The 17,891-nt window shown below is 35.4% G+C and overlaps 4 protein-coding genes across 6 annotated transcripts; 3 read left to right on the top strand and 1 right to left on the bottom strand.

The window, feature by feature from the left end:
* Positions 1-1,045: 1,045 nt before the first annotated feature.
* Positions 1,046-5,256, top strand: LOC108469316 (transcription factor ICE1-like). Of its 2 annotated transcripts, none has more exons than XM_053030311.1 (4): positions 1,046-2,232; positions 2,473-2,697; positions 3,911-4,081; positions 4,937-5,256. In XM_053030311.1, the coding sequence occupies exons 1-4, from the start codon at positions 1,279-1,281 to the stop codon at positions 4,958-4,960; spliced, it is 1,374 nt and encodes a 457-aa protein (XP_052886271.1). In that variant the 5' UTR covers positions 1,046-1,278; the 3' UTR covers positions 4,961-5,256. The 2 variants fall into 2 exon arrangements, with proteins under 2 accessions (XP_052886271.1, XP_017625730.1); XM_017770241.2 differs by having other exon boundaries at positions 4,929-5,256.
* A 2,002-nt stretch (positions 5,257-7,258) lies between these two features.
* LOC108476875 (aspartokinase 2, chloroplastic-like) lies at positions 7,259-11,167 on the top strand. 2 transcript variants are annotated; one of them, XM_017779344.2, is made up of 13 exons: positions 7,259-8,075; positions 8,153-8,235; positions 8,344-8,384; positions 8,528-8,682; positions 8,992-9,141; positions 9,246-9,341; positions 9,591-9,707; positions 9,905-10,024; positions 10,102-10,194; positions 10,280-10,396; positions 10,510-10,626; positions 10,784-10,846; positions 10,935-11,167. In XM_017779344.2, the coding sequence occupies exons 1-13, from the start codon at positions 7,659-7,661 to the stop codon at positions 11,034-11,036; spliced, it is 1,671 nt and encodes a 556-aa protein (XP_017634833.1). In that variant the 5' UTR covers positions 7,259-7,658; the 3' UTR covers positions 11,037-11,167. The 2 variants fall into 2 exon arrangements, with proteins under 2 accessions (XP_017634833.1, XP_017634760.1); XM_017779271.2 differs by having other exon boundaries at positions 10,280-10,402.
* A 1,325-nt stretch (positions 11,168-12,492) lies between these two features.
* On the top strand, positions 12,493-13,365 carry LOC108459051 (uncharacterized). Its single transcript, XM_017758421.2, has one exon. It carries the CDS (start codon positions 12,582-12,584, stop codon positions 13,158-13,160), a length of 579 nt encoding a protein of 192 aa, XP_017613910.1. The 5' UTR covers positions 12,493-12,581; the 3' UTR covers positions 13,161-13,365.
* Positions 13,350-17,096, bottom strand: LOC108459041 (putative pentatricopeptide repeat-containing protein At2g01510). The gene has a single exon (XM_017758412.2). It carries the CDS (start codon positions 16,574-16,576, stop codon positions 14,120-14,122), a length of 2,457 nt encoding a protein of 818 aa, XP_017613901.1. The 5' UTR covers positions 16,577-17,096; the 3' UTR covers positions 13,350-14,119.
* Positions 17,097-17,891: the final 795 nt, after the last annotated feature.

Below are 17,891 nucleotides of genomic sequence, written 5' to 3'. Positions count from 1 at the left end.
CTCACGTGAACAGAGAGGTGTTTGTTTTTTTTATATATGTCAATCATGTTGAAAGCTGAAACTGCTTTGCTTGCCCTCAGCCGTGTCATCTCTCTCGTGTTACAGAAGCGGCCAAATGGCAACGCCAGTCGGCTTTATATAGATAAGAGTATTTAGGGCTTCTGATATCAATTAAGATTTCGTGTCATTTATGGTAATCTTGAGTCATTGCAATAATCAAATAATGATTGATGAGAGGGGAGACAAGTGTAATGGGAAGAGGAGATTTGAGGAAAAAAGCAATTGAATAAAGTGAAATGTGGAGTAGGTGGAGATCACGAGAAACTTGGGAGCTCTTTTGAAAATTATATTCTCAATCAGTACAGGACTTTTGCAATTGCATTGGATGGGAAATAAAATGAAATGGACTAATTATGCAATTCGAATGAAGAAGTAAACACTTGGGGGGTTATTGGAGGTTTGGATCTTTCTCATTTGTCACTTGTTTTCTTGCTTCTGCTTCCCTTTTTTACCCTATATTTTATTCTTTGTTGAATGTCAGATATGTTTCTGAAAGATTAGGGCATTAAAAAGAAGATAGAAAATAACATGTAGTATGTGATTTCATTAAATACAGTATGCTATCGCTCAACTCTCTCCTCTAATAACTAACAACTTAAACCCAAATTGAATTTCTTGATCTTTGGGTGTGTAAGACAAATATAAATTTTGGAGGTATCAATGCTTCTTACTCTAATGCTTAACTCAATAATGAGTGATTGCTATATGTTATATGAAACAAAAATATTATCTATTTCTAATAGTTTAATGTTATAATTAACAATTTTATCTAGAACTTGAGGATTATTATTTAAAATTGATTTTGTTTAAAATAAAAATGTTAAAATTCTAAATGAAAATATTGATCACTTCCTCCTTTCATACCATCTTTTCCCATATTGGCATTCAAACCATCAAGTTACTCATTATTTAGACTTTCACCCGGATTTTTCTAACCATCTTAATTAAAAAAGTTTGACTTAATTTATTTACAATAGATAGCTAAAGGGAGTACGTATTAAACATGGTGAATAGCAAATTGATTAATGCGGGCCTAGGAAGCAACGCAACCCAACCCAAGTAGCAGGATTTCCATTTTCCCTCGCTTCCCAGTGATACGTTATTCTTAACGTTCAAACTTAGAATCTTCTCCCTCTGTTTTTTCCCTCAAAAATATGATGCTCTGCTGAAAAAGCTGTTACACGTTTCTTCTTCTTCTTCTTCTTCTTCTTCTTCGAGATGGTCCTTGGAGCTGCTAACGGCCTCGTCTGGATAGATGGAGAAGGAGAAGAGGAAGAGGATGCAGTTTCTTCATGGACCCCAAACATCAATAATCAAATTCAGTCTAAACAAGACGACTTCACCATGCCCTTCAAATCCATGCTCGACGCTGATTGGTACATGAACCCAGCTATGAACCAGGATCCTCATATCCGTGAGCTTGGTTTCGCTGATAATAATCTCCTCCTTCACCACCCACTTGATTCCTCTGCTTCTTGTTCTCCCTCGCAGCCCTTCACCCTTGAACCTCACCCTTTCTTGCCCCCTAAACCTTTCTTCTCTTCTCTCCTCTGCAACAGCCCCTTTGATTTTGCCTCCGAAACTGCTTTTCAGCCGAATCAGACCCCCAGTTTTATGGGTTTTCCTCCCACTCAATTCTCTACTCCTGACTTCAGCTCCAGCTCCGACTTTCAAGGTCCAAGGTTGTTCACTGCAACTGAAAATGCTTCTGCTTTCAGTGGTGGTTTTGAGGGCTTCGATGCATCAGGGAATGCTGTCTTTGTGAACAGAGCAAAGATTTTGAAGCCCCTTGAAGTTTTCCCTTCAGTTGGTTCTCAACCAACTTTGTTTCAGAAGCGAGCAGCGATGCGTCAGGGCTCTGGTGTGGCTGATGAATCGGGGAATTTGGATGTTTCAGACGGGAAGAGGAAGAGGCATGAGCAAGGGGAGATTGAGGAAGCCAGCTTCGATGTATCGGGTTTGAACTATGATTCTGATGATTGCAAGCTGGAGGAGAGTGCCAAGAACGGTGGTTGCAATTCAAATGCGACTAGTACACTCACCGCTGGTGGGGATCACAAGGGTAAGAGGAAAGGAATGCCGGCCAAAAATTTGATGGCCGAAAGGCGGAGGAGGAAGAAGCTCAATGATAGACTTTACATGCTGAGGTCTGTTGTGCCTAAGATTAGCAAGGTAAATTACATTTGAGAATTCTTAGGCAAATGTCACCCATTTTGTATTGATAATTTGATACCATGCTTGCTTAATTTTAGTTTCTATCTCTACTTTTAGGATTGCTTACTTGTTGAGCCATTGTGAATTTGTCATTATAATTGTATTTTAGATGATTTTAGTTAGATGTATACTACATTGGTGTTCCTATAATTGAAAGTGGCATTGATGCAGATACTCATTGTGCTTATTATGTCACAGATGGATAGGGCTTCAATACTCGGGGACGCCATTGATTACTTAAAGGAGCTTCTGCAAAGAATCAACGATCTTCACACTGAACTGGAATCCACCCCACCTGGCTCTTTTATGCCACCATCTACGAGTTGCCACCCGTTGACGCCTACCCCACCTACTCTTCCAGGTCGTGTCAAGCAAGAACTATGTCCCAGCTCATTCTCGAGTCCTAAAAACCAACCTCCAAAGGTAAACCTTTGAACCTAAAAGTTTCATTTATTTATTTGTATATATTTTCTAGCTTTGCTACAATTGCTTGAATTTCATAAATTTCTCCTAGAAACTGGTTTTATTAAAATTCCTTTTTCCAACTAGGCAAAAATTTGAATGTGCAATGATTTTGAAAATCTTGAAGGTGGAAGGAGCAAACCATGAATGTCTGTGTGTTCTTTCCTGATAGTAACTTGTATGATATCAGCAAGATGAATAAGTTAATATTGAGCTAGTATATTGCATCAAATTGGACTCTTTCCAATTCAGCTATGGACTGGTAGGCATTCAAATTATTTGAGCTTAAAGTTGATCTTGGAAAGTTAACAGTGCCCCGTGAATCCTATAAAATTAGGGACTTCTTGTGCATGTACTTGCTCTAGCAATAGGGACCCATGTTTCATCTATTTACGTATAGAAAATGTCCTCATCAAACTCGGTAGGTTTCAAGATGAGATTGTCGATGGACCTTATCATGAAAACTGGAAATGCTTTATATTGGATAAATATAATAGAGGGGACTGAAGTATATAAATCATTGAGCTTATATATATTATTGTTTTTTTTTCTTTGTTCTCTTTTATTATATAGTTGATTGTTTTCTTGTCTTCTGCTTATAATAGCTAAGCGTGTCTTCTGCTTATAATAGCTAAGTGCTTCTTGTTGATTATGAAGTGTGATATTTGTTTTTGGCTCTTTTGATGGTTAAATAATTCTTTATTCACCCAAAAGAGGAGCCTAGCCAACTACAATAAAAGCATCTGCGAAACAGATAATAATCACAATAGAGAAGTATTCTGGATAAGTAATCACTACACTCAAACCCCAGTTGCAAGCAAGCATCCTGTTGGTATCATCCCTTTCAACTGTGGAGTCTTAGTCAAACTGCCTCTATGATTTTATTAAGAATAACTGAAAAAGTATTAATCTTCTTGCCATGAAGCCTAGAATTCCTCTCCACCAAAAACTGAAGAAGTGTGATATTCGTTATTCCTTTATCAAAATTGTTCTTAAGATTATATCTAGGCTTTTGTTTCTTTGCATTTGGTTGTAGAACTCATGTCAAACATGAGTCAGGACATGATACACACACACATAAAGACTGACATATGCTTGCCGAAAACTTCCGCCAGGTTGTGTCAGTCGATGTAAGGTTAAGGGAACTCATATATTTCTATTTTTGCAATTTCAGGTGGAGGTAAGATTAAGGGAAGGAAGGGCTGTCAACATTCACATGTTTTGTGCTCGCAGGCCAGGTCTCTTACTCTCCACTATGAGAGCTCTAGACAACCTTGGATTGGACATACAGCAAGCTGTAATCAGCTGTTTTAATGGGTTTGCACTGGATGTTTTCCGAGCTGAGGTGCCCTTCTTTTGTCTCTTCTCCTCTTCATCTACTTCGTTGATTTCCATTTAAATTCAATTTTAATTTGCACATCTATCCAACAGATTTCAACTAAAATCTGTCTAACAATTTTTGATGAATGCTATTTCTTTCAAAGTCTAGCCAACTCTAGTGCAAAAAATAAGGCCCTATAGAAAGCTATTTCTTCTGTTTAACACTTAAAACTACAAATGAAATGAGCCTTTATTGAAGAAATTAAGTTATTTTCTGTGCATCTTTGCTACATAGAACTTCAGTTGAAAAGAGCAGTTCAGTAAAAGGCAAATTCAAATAATGGTATAGACCACGAGTCAGAAACCCTGAAATTGATGACTCTTTTCCCATTGTCCTTTTGCATATGAATAGCAGACTGACTACTTGCACTAGTTTGCACATAGATTGAAGAATCCTTGTTTAGTGGGATATATCCTAGGCAATTTTTTCTTTCTGCTCGTACCTCTGAAGGTCAACTATGATGCTAATGGTTAATAATTGTTGATCTTTAGATCACTAAATTACTTGTGAGATGAATTTGTTAGGTATTTATAGCAAGTGATAAACAGAATTTATCGTGAGTTGTGTTTTCCTTAAAGTTTAGTTTCGGATCTGGTGATGCTATACAAAGACAATATGAAAATTGGGAAATTGGAGGTATGCGAGTACCACAATTGTAGCTTTGTTAAACAAGCATTACAGTACAAGCTAATCTGGAAGTCTGCATATCATCTAAAAAATAGAAAAGTTGTAAGGTGTTTGGTTTGTTGGTGGATATTAATATTTGGAAGAAGAATTCAGTAATTTTGATTTGGTGTTTGACAAATGACAGCAATGCAGGGAAGGCCAGGATGTATTGCCTGAGCAAATCAAAGCAGTACTTTTGGATTCAGCAGGGTTCCATGGTATAATGTGAGGGTGAATGGTTGGCTTATTATGATGGTATTGGTATGAACAGAGGCAATAGTAAATGTTGATGTAAAGTAATTAGTTGCTTCTCATCCCAGTGGTGAAGCAAATTTTACGTAGTGAGCTTTGTAGGTGGCGCAAGCAAGTAGGCAAACAATTGATTTCTTAGTTATTGTATCACTTGAGAATGAAGTAGATTCTGATGTTGGTTTTTATTTATTATATTTATTTTCTTTTTTCTTTTGGGTTAATATTCATACACCATACTCAAATCACACATGCATAGACAGGGGAGTAGGAAACTATTGACTATTTTACTAATAAAGGCCCATTTCCTACTTTATTTATAGAAATAGCTCAGTTTTTTCATTATTTGTCGAAATGGGCCAAAAACACTAAGAGGCATCCACGTAGGAGCGTTTTAAGAAGAAATTCTAGAAAAACACGTCCCTAAGAGAGCATTTTGCAATGTCAGCACAAAACGCGCTGACGTGGATGCGCTTTACTGACATGGTAAAACCCTAAATCCTAAACCTTAAATCTTAAAACTCTAAACCCTAAAACCTTAGGCACTAAACATGTAAATAGCCTTAACCTTAGAAAAACACGAGCTAAAACACGTCCCTGAGGGAGAGTTTTGCCACGTCAACAAAACGCGTCTACGTAAGAGAATTTTGTGCTGACATGGCAAAATGCTCACTCAAGGAAGCGTTTTTCTAGAATTTTCCCTTAAAACGCTCCTACGTTGACACGTATTAGTGTTTTCGGCCCATTTCGGTAAATAATGAAAAAAGTGACCCATTTCTGTAAATAAAGTAGTAAATGGGCCTCTATTGGTAAAATGGTCGAAACTATTAATAAATTAAGGGTGTGTTTGTTTTACAAAAATAGGTTTTTTGTATTTTTATGTATTATCTTGTGTAAAAAATATTTACAATCTAATGGAAAATAAACTCTTTTTTGAAAATTTACTTTCCTTTTAAAAATCAAAGTTAATTTTTAAAAGAATTTTTTGGGTAATTTAATTTTATATAAAATTAATTTAAATTAAACTTAATATTATTTTTAAAATATTAAAATATTGGTATCAAATATTAATTTTAATATTATTTAATATACATATTTATTTATATTTAATAATATAATATATAATAAATATATTTTAATAATTTAAAAATTATTTAATATAAAATTCTAATATATATAATAATTTTAAATTTTAAATAATCTTTTAATATTTATTGAAATTATTTATATATTAATATTAATATTAATATTAAATATATACTACACTTTATAAATATTTTAATAATATAACTATGAGTATTTATTTAAATTATTAACTTAATTTATTTTTCAGCTTCAATGTGCCATTATCAATTTTCATATTTTAAGAAATTTTTCATACAACAAAAATAATTTACATAAAATCATTTAAACATTAAAAATTAATTTTTTAGAAAATCAACTTATTTTTGAAAATGGAAATGGTTGGTCTCAATTAGTGGTGAGCCTGCAATATTTAGGAGTCGAAATTAAATTGTATATTTTTATAATAGTAAAAATTTAATTTCGTCATTTTAATAACTTATATCTTTATATTTTTAAATTGTTAAATAAAATTTTTATCATTTTTAGGAGCTAATGTAATTTTACTATTACTAATTTAAAATTTTATAAATTATAAAATTTTAAATTAAAATTTACTATTTTAAGTAGAACATGGCCCTAAGGCTCCACTATGCTCACGACTGCTCTTAATAATTTTTCTACTATTATTAAAATGGCGTGTTGATTGAAATTAGATCATAGAATTAATCTATAGATAAAAAAAGTTTATGCAGTATAGTGATTTATGATAGTGATTTTGTTTATAACTTTTGTTATATTATATATAAATAAACTTATTTATTAAATTTTCATGATTTAAATGAAATATAATATTTTATTATTTCATATTTAAAAATATATTTCATTAATTAAAATTAAATTTTATTACATTATACTTTATTATAAATAATAAAAAAATTATTAAACAGTGAAAATTAATTACGAAAATATAAAATAAAAATTAAAAGAATAATATATAAAATGTTAAAATTTCTCAACTTAAATAATTAATAATGCAAAAAAAGCTCACTAATAATGGATTAGTCAATTAAAAAATAAGGCCTTATTTGAAAAGTAATTAATAAAATGTGATATTTTAACCGCAAATGAAATCATTTGCCTGCCTCGTACCACGGCTCCATTGTTTTGTATGCCTCAACTGAACTCGCAATTGTCTGTACTATTCTCTAAAACAAAGTCCAAATCAAACAGATTCAAAGATTGCACCACCGCCGTCAGATCAAATTGAACTTAACCAAATTACAAATCAGAGTATATAATGGTAATAATAAAGCGAGGGCAGATGCGATGAAAGGAGGGGAGGCGGCGCTCCGGTTTTTGCAATTGCTCTCTCCCGACCAACCCTGTTGTTTGGCTGTTTATTTTCAATAAGTAAATTAAACTAAACACATCCACTGCCCCTTCTTTTCCACTTTCAATCCCTACGTTATTCACTCTCCACTTGATCTCCTCTTTGATTAGTATTTGCTATTTTTAGTTATTATTCGTCGAAACAACTAGTTTCCGAGATCCGTCGAGCGTGATGGCGGCTTCCTTGCGATTTTCTGGTCTGAAAATGCCTCCGGCTTATTCATTTCCAAAGCAGACGACTTCTTTACAATGCCATTCAGCGTCGCCAACTCTGCTCAGTTTTGCTGCATTTAGGCCTTCAAATTCTTCTATCTTGCGTAATATCAGCCTAAGACGCTGTTGTGAAAGTAGAGTCTTTAGAGTCTGTTGTCAAGGAGGGAATGTGGATGTTATCAAAAGGAATGAGTTTGAAGCAGCAAGTTCCGGAGAAGCCGAGAATCAATTGACGTGTGTAATGAAGTTCGGTGGATCCTCAGTGGCTTCCGCTGAGCGAATGAGAGAGGTTGCTGACCTTATACTCAGTTTCCCCAATGAAAGACCAGTCATTGTCCTTTCTGCCATGGGAAAGACTACCAATAAACTTTTGCTGGTAATTCATCCATCAATTTCTTAGGCTGTAGAAATACAAGGGTTTGCTAACAAGTTGGTTTTTTGTTTGATGATTAGGCCGGAGAAAAAGCTGTTAGCTGTGGTGTCACTAACGTAGATGCTATAGAAGAGTTGAACTTTATAAAAGACCTGCATTATAGGTAAGAGCAATTGAAATGATTTTCTTCCCCCCCGCCCCTCTTTTCACTCCCTTGGGTATTTGTTCTGATTGAAATTTGCTATCTCTTCTTGTTCATTGTAATACCCAGGACGGCTGATGAGCTTGGAGTGGAAAGGTCGATTGTTGATGGTGAGTTTATAATCTACCCTTGGGTTGACATCAAGTCTTTTTGCTTCAGTTTCTCATTGACGTCTCTTCTTCTGTTCTTTTAGTTTAGGGTTACTTATGATGGTTTCTGTCTTGCCTTTTTTGTATGAACAACCCTTTTGTAGGCCACCTAGAAGTATTGGAGCAGCTCTTAAAGGGAATTGCTATGATGAAAGAGTTAACATTACGAACAAAAGACTATTTAGTTTCGTTTGGAGAGTGCATGTCTACAAGGATTTTTGCAGCATATTTGAATAAAATTGGTTTTAAGGCCCGTCAAGTAAGTTGTTTGCCTTCTGTTTTGCTATATCTAGGTTTTATATATGTAGGTATAGTCATCAAATAATTTACTCACCATGAAAACTACTTTTGACTTCTCTTTTTAGTGGAAGTGTAAAACATTCCTAGATGTATGTTTTTCTAACTCTAAAGTTGAATTTCTTTTGGTTCAAAATTCAAATTGTTTTAGGGTACTAGACCTCTCCATGATTCACTTTTAATTGCATTTATGCATAGTACTCTTTTCCCTGCATTTCCTCATAACCACCATCATAGTGAGTCAAATTATAAGTCAGTGTCCTATATGCAGTATGATGCCTTTGAAATTGGTTTCATTACCACTGATGACTTCACAAATGCTGATATTTTGGAAGCAACTTACCCAGCTGTTGCAAAAAGATTAAATGATGATTGGATCAGTGATCCTGCAATCCCAATTGTCACTGGATTCCTTGGAAAGGTAGAAAAGCTGTATAACTTTTTGAAATGATTTCATTCTTAAACAAGAGCTTCTTGGTGGGATAGTTTGGTATTGCTTTTTATCGTGTTAACTTCTGATTGTAGGGGTGGAGATCTTCTGCAATTACCACTTTAGGAAGGGGTGGTAGTGATTTGACAGCCACAACCATCGGAAAAGCATTGGGGTTACGAGAAATTCAGGTCAGTTCATATGTCCAAGGTCTGAACCTGCTGTGTACGATGATACCCTTGCCTTATTTGTTTCTTTTCATTTTTTGGGACGGATGCCATCATTTTAATAATCAACAAGCATCTATATGTGCAGTATGTACTGCAGACCAAAAGTTGTAGCAAAAGCATGGAAATATGTACTCACCAGTTTATACTCTGTTTATAGTAATGGATTTTTTTCTAGAACAAATTATAACTGTATACATTCCTTCATTACAGGTATGGAAAGATGTTGATGGTGTTTTGACCTGTGACCCTAACATATATCAACATGCAGAACCTGTCCCGTATCTGACTTTTGAAGAGGCAGCTGAACTTGCTTACTTTGGTGCTCAGGTGCTATATATTGATTTGCTGCTTTTTCCCCTCCCTTTGTTTCTTAGTAACTATTAAGCTTTGGTGAATAACAGTTGCATACTTGTTTGTTTGACTAATCTATTGTGCTCTATTCTTGGAAGTAGTTTAGTTATCATTTAATTGGTTGAAGAATGGCTAATTGAGTAAATTTGGATGTTTGTCATGCCCTACCTCAGGTTCTGCATCCGCAATCTATGAGACCAGCTAGAGAGGGTGATATTCCTGTCAGGGTTAAAAATTCTTACAATCCTAATGCTCCAGGAACTCTCATCACCAGGAATAGAGATATGAGTAAGGTCTGTAGCAGCTAATTGCTTGTTTAATGTTTTTCAATGAAATTTCAACTTCTTCAGTCTTTTTTTCCCTATTGCAGGCAGTACTGACCAGCATCGTTTTGAAGAGGAACGTCACCATGCTGGATATTGTGAGCACACGCATGCTTGGTCAATTTGGCTTTCTTGCAAAGGTTGGAAGGCCATTTCTTAAATTTAGTGCTAATTGTCTATTTGGTTTTTTTCGTGCAGTTGGTTTGATCTCTTTTATGTGTGCAGGTATTCTCTATCTTTGAAGATTTAGGTATCTCAGTGGATGTTGTAGCTACTAGTGAGGTCAGTATTTCTTTGACTTTGGATCCATCAAAACTTTGGAGCCGAGAGTTAATTCAGCAGGCAAGCGTACGATTCCGTTCTTCATGCTTTGATTGATATTACCTTGTACAGATGTTATATCCATATGCCGACTGATTCTGAATAATTTCTTCACTGTTTGTATCACTTTATAGGAACTTGACCATGTTGTAGAAGAACTCGAAAAAATTGCCGTTGTCAATCTTCTTCAGCACAGATCTATCATTTCTCTCATTGGCAATGTCCAGAGATCCTCACTTATACTTGAGAAGGTACTCCTACAATTTTCTGTCATGCTAAAACTTGTAAATCATCTTCTAATTTGAATTGAAGGTATTCGAAGTAAGCAAACATAGAGTCTGTCAATGGATGACAATCTTGTTTACAAATGTAAACATTGGTATTAATGGATAATGGAATGTGATGCAGGCATTCCACGTGTTAAGGACCAATGGAGTGAATGTTCAGATGATCTCTCAGGGTGCATCTAAGGTGCCTACTTTTCTTTGAGTTGGTCATTTAATAACTTTCATTTATTGTGATGTAAGTATAAAACGGAGCTTGTGTTGGCACTTGTTAGGTTAACATATCATTGATAGTACATGACAATGAAGCGGAGCAGTGTGTGAGGGCTCTTCATTCAACATTCTTTGAAAGCGATCTCCCTGAATTAGATCAATGAATACAATTAGATAGTCAGTCATTGGCATTACAAAATTATTGTTCTATGTCAATTCTCTTAAGACTTGTAGCAGATTCATAACTCATTGCAATCGAATACACAATTTGACTGTTTTCCTGTTTGATCACCAATCCAAGATTGATTTATATGTATGCTTTTTTACCTCTCAATTTCCATTAGATTATTCTTTTTTATTTAAAAAAACCACCACAAAGGTGGATAAAACCGAGAATAAGAAATTTGTTAATTTAATGATCAAATGAATATTATTCTTGAGAGGTTAATTAGTTTTGGTGAGATTAAAAACAAAGATGGTAGCGAGATTAGATATTATATTGATGAGATTAAAAACATGTGATTAATTGTGTTTGGAATGAAAATGATTATTAAAGAGGTTGTATTATATTTTATATGTAAAATAAATAATAAGAAATTATTTTATATTAAATAATAGATTTGTATTTAGTTAAATAGTAAATAAGATAAATTATATTTGTATCTACTTTTTTATTAATTATATATCAACTTATTTATGATTAATTCATATAAAATTTATTATACACTTACTACAAAGATCAATATTTTATATTTTATATAACAAATAAAAAAAAGTAAAATGTTTGCTTATATATTTACATTTTTTTATTAAAAAAAAAAAAACAAACTCGAAGGATAGAGACAAGCCGTGCTTTAATTGTAAGAGTAGATTGCAGAGGGTTGAATAGGAAATTATGCCGTCATTACAATGGTTCAGCTGTGAAAATAGAGACCTCCAGCGTGTTGAAAACACCCAACTGAACTGAATCATATTCTATCAAAACGCTAATTTACATAACAAACGAACAAAACAGAGGGTTAGACCTGATCTCAATTGGCCTGAAAATGATTCTTATTTTCAATCATTTGACTAACAAATTATTAATATTTACTTACATTTTCACCAAAAATGTTCCAATATTACTTTTTATTATCTTGTATATAGATTACACATTAGTTTAAATTGTCTTCCGTCATAGTATAATTATGATCTCTTTACTATGTTTAAATTTATGTTAAGTTTTAAGTATTCAAGTATGAGATTTACCATGTACAATTATATATATGTGATTCTTGAATATTATTATGTATTTTTGACATGTAATATTTTAATTTATTAATTTTAGTCTGGATTGTTGCTATATGAGCTTTAATTTGCTAATTATAGTTTGAATTATTTTAGTGCTTAATTATCGTATTTATATTTTGATTATACTTGTTGAATTTCAAAAATAAAAAAATACTTTAACCCTAATTTTTGGGTTTTATAGAAAACATTTTCCATTATTTATAGGTTGAAGAACACTTTTCGGCCGCATGAATAATGCCGAAACAGGGCTAGACCCTTAGAGCCAGAATAAAAAGGCTCTTTTAATGGGCCGAATTCTTGACATGGCAATCAAATAGCCCGTCAAATCTCTACCTATATAATAACTAGCGAATAGGTAATTACTACATTTTATTTTAGGGTTTACAGAGAGGGAGAGAGAGAAAAGAAAGACCAACGCCATGGCTTGCACTATTGACTTCCGCCGCCTTGATGAAGGCTTCGGCGGCAAAACGTACAAACGAAAGCGCCAAGAATCTCAGATCGTTGCCAATGACGACGAGGCTGCCCCCGCCGCCGCGTCCATGGACGTGGATGATTCTTGCCCCCCACCTGCAAAGCGTTCAGCCGTGTCTTCCTCGGACGACCCCAATAAACCCACCTTCGGTCAACCCACCTACGACGGCGTGATTGCGGGTAAGGTGTCTGGTCGGAACTGGAAGCAGCCAAGAAAGCAGCGTGCGTCAGCGAAGCACGTGAGCATAAGGAGGACGAGCTTGGAGGAGAGGGAGAGGCAAAAGGAGATCAAGAGAGCTTATAGAGAGAGGATTAATGAGTTGAAGGAAGAGATCCGGCAAAATAAGGTGGAGAAGAGAAAGAAGAGAGAGGAGAGAGAGAAGAAGAAGAAAGAGAACATATTGAGGTCTGGAACTAAGTTTCAGAAGATTACTAATCCTAATACTTTGAAGAAGATTGCTAAGTCCAAGCACAAGAAGTTGCTTCAAGTTGTCCCTGATGAATTTCTTCACAAGAACAAGTGATAATGATAACAATAATACCTTTGTTTTGTTTTTCTTGGTTTTTTTTTTTTCAATGTGTACTTCATTGCTGTATCTGGGATTAGTGAAATTAAAATTTAGTTTGGTTTCTTTTGAAAGACAAGTTGAATTGGATAGGGGAGGAGAAGGGATATTATGTTTTGATTGAATTGATGAATATATAAGTGCAAATTTTGATGAAATTAAATCCTCTTTCAACTATTTAAGCTGCAAGCTTGTTATGCATTTCATTAAAATGCCTCACTTGCTATCACAGCAGTTTGTACTACAAAAATGAGCAAAGCAAAACCATTACAGCATGCATGTATGACTTCAATCTGAATGCAATATCCACTTGAAGAGGTAGGAATTCTACAAATACTGAACAAAGAATTGCTAAAAAGCAGCTTGATATGCTACCATGCGCGGCCTCATAATCTATTGCTTTGCTAGTTTGCTTATCACTTACTCAACAACTAGTTCGCCTATCAATCCCTCAGGTGCGGCAGGCAAGACCGGTGAATGATTCAACTAGTTTGCCTATCAATACCTGAAGTCCAGAGTCTCCTTGAGGCTCCTGCTCCTGCAACCCAATAATTTTGCTGCGACGTTGTGGAAACTTTAGGCTAAAAATGCCATGACTGTTAATTAGTTTAGTCCTTTTTTACATTCTATTCCCCCTTTCATGAACAGATTCAAAGTCCCGACTTGCCAATGCCAGAGCGCACCGCACAGGCTGTCTCTCCACTTCTGGTTTCTGAAATGATACCATATCTATAACCATCAAAACTGAACTGCCAATACATTGTGAAAAACTCCACATTCATGAACAGTCATTCTGTGCGATAGAGGTTTCACCACTAAATGAATGAGCTCCAGAATGGTTGTGATCTTATACAGAGGTGAAATCAATCATGCGATGGAAGATCAAGCCATTAACAACGCAATAACCCCTCTATAAACTACCAATAATCCCCACAAGAGCAGATGCCATCCTTGAAATGATGGAACCTGCTTGAATCCCTCACCGTAATTTCCCTTCTAATGATCTTTGAGATTACCTTGATTGCAGCATGGCAGTCTGTACATGCCCGTAAGTTCTTTATTACTAGAATTGGTGATCCTTTAGGTGTACTTATCAGTGCAAATGCAATTGCTAACCGCTCACTATGGTACTTAAGAGACTCAATTTTGATGTTCTCATCTACATCATGAAGGGCGCAACTTGTATCAGGCTTGTAACCTTCCTTCTCCATCTGTTTTGACAACATCTCTATCTTTTTCCGGATTTCCTCCATTTGAGGATGTAACATGTCATTTGCTGAGAACACATGAAGCTTGTGTCTTATTTCAACCCAGCTATAAGCTGGAACCTTTCTAATTCCACGCTCCCTCATTGCCTTCTTTACCTTCCCAACATTGTCCCACTGGCCAGCGGCCGCATAGATATTAGACATGCTGACATAAGCAGCCGCATCTCTAAGCACCTCCATACTGAATAGCTGGTCTGCTGCTTTCCTAGCCAGTTCTTGGTTCTTATGGATCCTACAAGAATTTAGAACTGATGACCACATAATCTCATCAGGATCGAATGGCATTTCATCCATCAACTTCTCTGCCTCGTTAAACCGTCCACTCCGGCATAACATATCAACCATAGATGCATAGTGTTCTTTTTTAGGAACAAGATTGTGTATTCTGGTCATGGTTCTGAAATACCTCAACCCTTCTTGAACAAGTCCACAGTGACTGCAAGCAGATAAAACACTGAGGAAACTGACAGAATCTGGCTGGAAACCTGACTGAACCATCTTTTCAAATGAGTCGAGGGTGGCTTTAGCATCACCATTTTGAGCATGGGCTGAGATCAAGGCATTCCAAGAGACTATATTCCTTTCAGACATGTACTGAAAAAGTTGAATGGAATCTTCTATGGAACCGCATTTTGCATACATATCGAGAAGTGCACTTCCTGAAAAAACATTTGACATATAACCTGATCTGATTACAAATGAGTGAATTTGTTTCCCCAGTGATAGTGAAGCCAAATTTGCAGATGCTTTTAAGATGCTAGCAAATGTGGCCTGATCTGCTCTTACACTAGCTTTGTGCATCTCATTGAACAGATTCAGGCCTTCCTCATGGAATCCTCTCTGAACATAACCCGAGATAATGGCTGTCCATGGAACTGTGCTTCTCTTGGCCAGACTCCTGAATATCTTTTCGGCTTCTTCAAATCTGCCACATTTTGCATACATGTCAACTAAAGAATTCCCAACCACAAGTTCTGAATCAGCTGTAGTCACAATAGCCAGGGAATGGATTTGCTGCCCCATTCGCAGGTCTAATACATTTGCTGCTATACTCAACATGGTTGCAAATGGGAATTGCCTCCGGTTAAAGCCTGTAAACTGCAATTCACGGAAAAGGCTAATAGCTTCTTCATGTTGCCCAGACCACGCATAGCATGTGATGATTACATTGTAAGAAATGCCATCCAAGTCTGGCATCTCATCAAATAGCTTCCCGGCTTCAACTAAACAATCGTACTTGGAGTAGAAATCAAGCAATGCATTCCCCACAAATACATTCCCAACGAACCCAGTCTTCACCAAAAACCCATGAATTTGTTGCCCAAAGGCCAAGTCATTTAATCTAATAGCAGCACTTAAAACTCCAGCAAAAGTGAAATCAGAAGGCTTGAAACCTAATTTTTGCATCTGCAGAAAGATGGTTATTGCGTCCTCAGTTAGACCATCTTTTGCGAACCCATTAATCAATGCATTAAAGGAAACAGAATCTCTTTCAGGCATGTCCTCAAAAACCCGAGAAGCAAAATCAAGGTGATCAGTTTTGCAATAAGAACCAACCAGAGAGTTGCAGATTATGATACTAGAATGGTAACCCAACTTAAGAACAAGTCCATGAACTTGAACCAATTCGTTGTCAGCCTCAGCGCCATTGCAACCTGATAAAAGAGTAGCAAAAGTCACAGGATCAGGCTGTGTATCATGTCTTCGCATCTCAGCGAAAAGCTTAAACGCTTCATGGAACTGACTCTTTTGCATGTACCCACCAATGATAATGGTCCATGTAACTGCAGTTCTATCAAGCATGGTATCAAACATGTGTCTAGCTTTCAAAAGATCTCCTGATTTGACATAACCCGAAATCATCATGTTTGTAGAGACAGTGTTCCTGTTAGGCATTTGGTCAAACACTTGACGAGCTTTCGAGAGATTGCCCTTTCTGAGGAGGTTCTCAACCATAAAGTTGGAACGGCATGTGTTTGGATCAAAACCCGTTTTGATGCTTCGGGCGTCCATGAAAGTTTCGACATTTTGGACGGAGATGGGAGGTGTAGAGGGTGCAAGTGAAGGGAAGTTTTTAAGTGCAAAGGCTGGTCTGTATGGTTTCATCAGCACAGTAATTGACCTCCACTTGAGTCGTAGAGATGGAAGAGTGAATCAATTCAACATTTATTACCGTTCGAAAGAATGGTTTACGTCGGTGCCAACGACCTTGAGGAAATTTCTTGTGGCGATTACTTGCGTGCTAGAAATAAGTTATTTTTAGAAGTAAATTTGCAGCGATTGGCATCAGAGCTGTCTCGGATACATGGATGCTTATTTCTACTTCGTCATTCCAATTCTCACGATTGTTTGGTCACATTTCCAATTCTCACGATTGTTTGGTTAATGAAATATAAGGTAGCGTTTGTTGTTTTGGAATCTAATTGCTTAGAACATAACCAATTTTTCATTGCTTTCTAGTTTTTACTTATTTTCTTTTTCCTTTTTTTTTTTTTAATATTTGTTGAGACCTTAAACATGTTTGTATCTCTTATTTGAACAATTGATCGAACACCAATCTGGGCATGCCTTTAGTATAATTAAGTGCAATGTTAAGTTAACTTTTTTTTTTTTTTTTTTACTTTGGTGTGTTACATTATCAAATGGTCCTTAAGCTTGTTTTATTATATCTTGATTTCTACTTATTGAAATTGGGAAAAGTAGAAAGAGGATGATTCAACAATATCATGTCAAAGTCTTATCCTCTTTACTTGTTATTTTTTGCATTTTTGTGTTAGGCATTTTATTGGAGAGTTATTTTGATTTGTAAGTAAAATTTTTAGGTGAGTGATTTGTAACAATTAAGTTCATTGTTGGGGTTGCAATTACTTATTGGTATAAGGATAGATTGAGTTTAAGCTAATAAGTGATGCGATTGCTAAATAAAATCATTCACTGAGTGAGACTCTATAGAGTAGGATTTACTACGTTAACGAGTATTGTATGTGGATTTCTCTCATTGCCTTACTCTCCATTTGTAAGTTATTGTTAAACTGCTTTTTCATATGTGTGTTCAAACATCTATCCAAATAGCAATTGGGACATTAGTTTGTGCAGAGAGCAAATTGATTTGTGCTCTTTCAACATCTATTTCTTGAAACAAAACAAAGCCTAGGCTCGTTTGGTTTTTGAAATATTTTCTATTTTTATTTTTGAAAAATAATTTTGTTAGAAATGAGTTACTCAAATCCTTATTAAAATAAAATACAGTGGTAAGTAAAATTCATATAGAACTATACTTCTTTTATTTGACATTGATTAGAATAAAGTTTTTCAACCTTTAAATAGATGTAGTTGAAAGTCCTCTTGTATCATTTGAATTTCAACATTAGTGAATTTTCTTCTCCTCTACTCGTGGTCTTTTTCCCGGAAGGGTTTCCAC

This window comes from Gossypium arboreum, chromosome 7, assembly GCF_025698485.1.
Source record: "Gossypium arboreum isolate Shixiya-1 chromosome 7, ASM2569848v2, whole genome shotgun sequence".
NCBI classification, from domain to species: domain Eukaryota; kingdom Viridiplantae; phylum Streptophyta; class Magnoliopsida; order Malvales; family Malvaceae; genus Gossypium; species Gossypium arboreum.
This window is presented reverse-complemented; position numbering and strand designations above follow the sequence as displayed.

Excerpts from the sequence above, each read along its gene's own strand:
- LOC108469316 (XM_017770241.2), top strand. The coding sequence starts at position 1,279 with ATGGTCCTTGGAGCTGCTAACGGCCTCGTCTGGATAGATGGAGAAGGA. Across the intron at positions 2,233-2,472 it reads TTGTGCCTAAGATTAGCAAG|ATGGATAGGGCTTCAATACT; the intron begins GTAAATTACATT and ends ATTATGTCACAG. Across the intron at positions 2,698-3,910 it reads CTAAAAACCAACCTCCAAAG|GTGGAGGTAAGATTAAGGGA; the intron begins GTAAACCTTTGA and ends TTGCAATTTCAG.
- LOC108476875 (XM_017779271.2), top strand. The coding sequence starts at position 7,659 with ATGGCGGCTTCCTTGCGATTTTCTGGTCTGAAAATGCCTCCGGCTTAT. Across the intron at positions 8,236-8,343 it reads ATAAAAGACCTGCATTATAG|GACGGCTGATGAGCTTGGAG; the intron begins GTAAGAGCAATT and ends TGTAATACCCAG. Across the intron at positions 10,403-10,509 it reads AGTTAATTCAGCAGGCAAGC|GAACTTGACCATGTTGTAGA; the intron begins GTACGATTCCGT and ends ATCACTTTATAG.
- LOC108459051 (XM_017758421.2), top strand. The coding sequence starts at position 12,582 with ATGGCTTGCACTATTGACTTCCGCCGCCTTGATGAAGGCTTCGGCGGC.
- LOC108459041 (XM_017758412.2), bottom strand. The coding sequence starts at position 16,576 with ATGAAACCATACAGACCAGCCTTTGCACTTAAAAACTTCCCTTCACTT.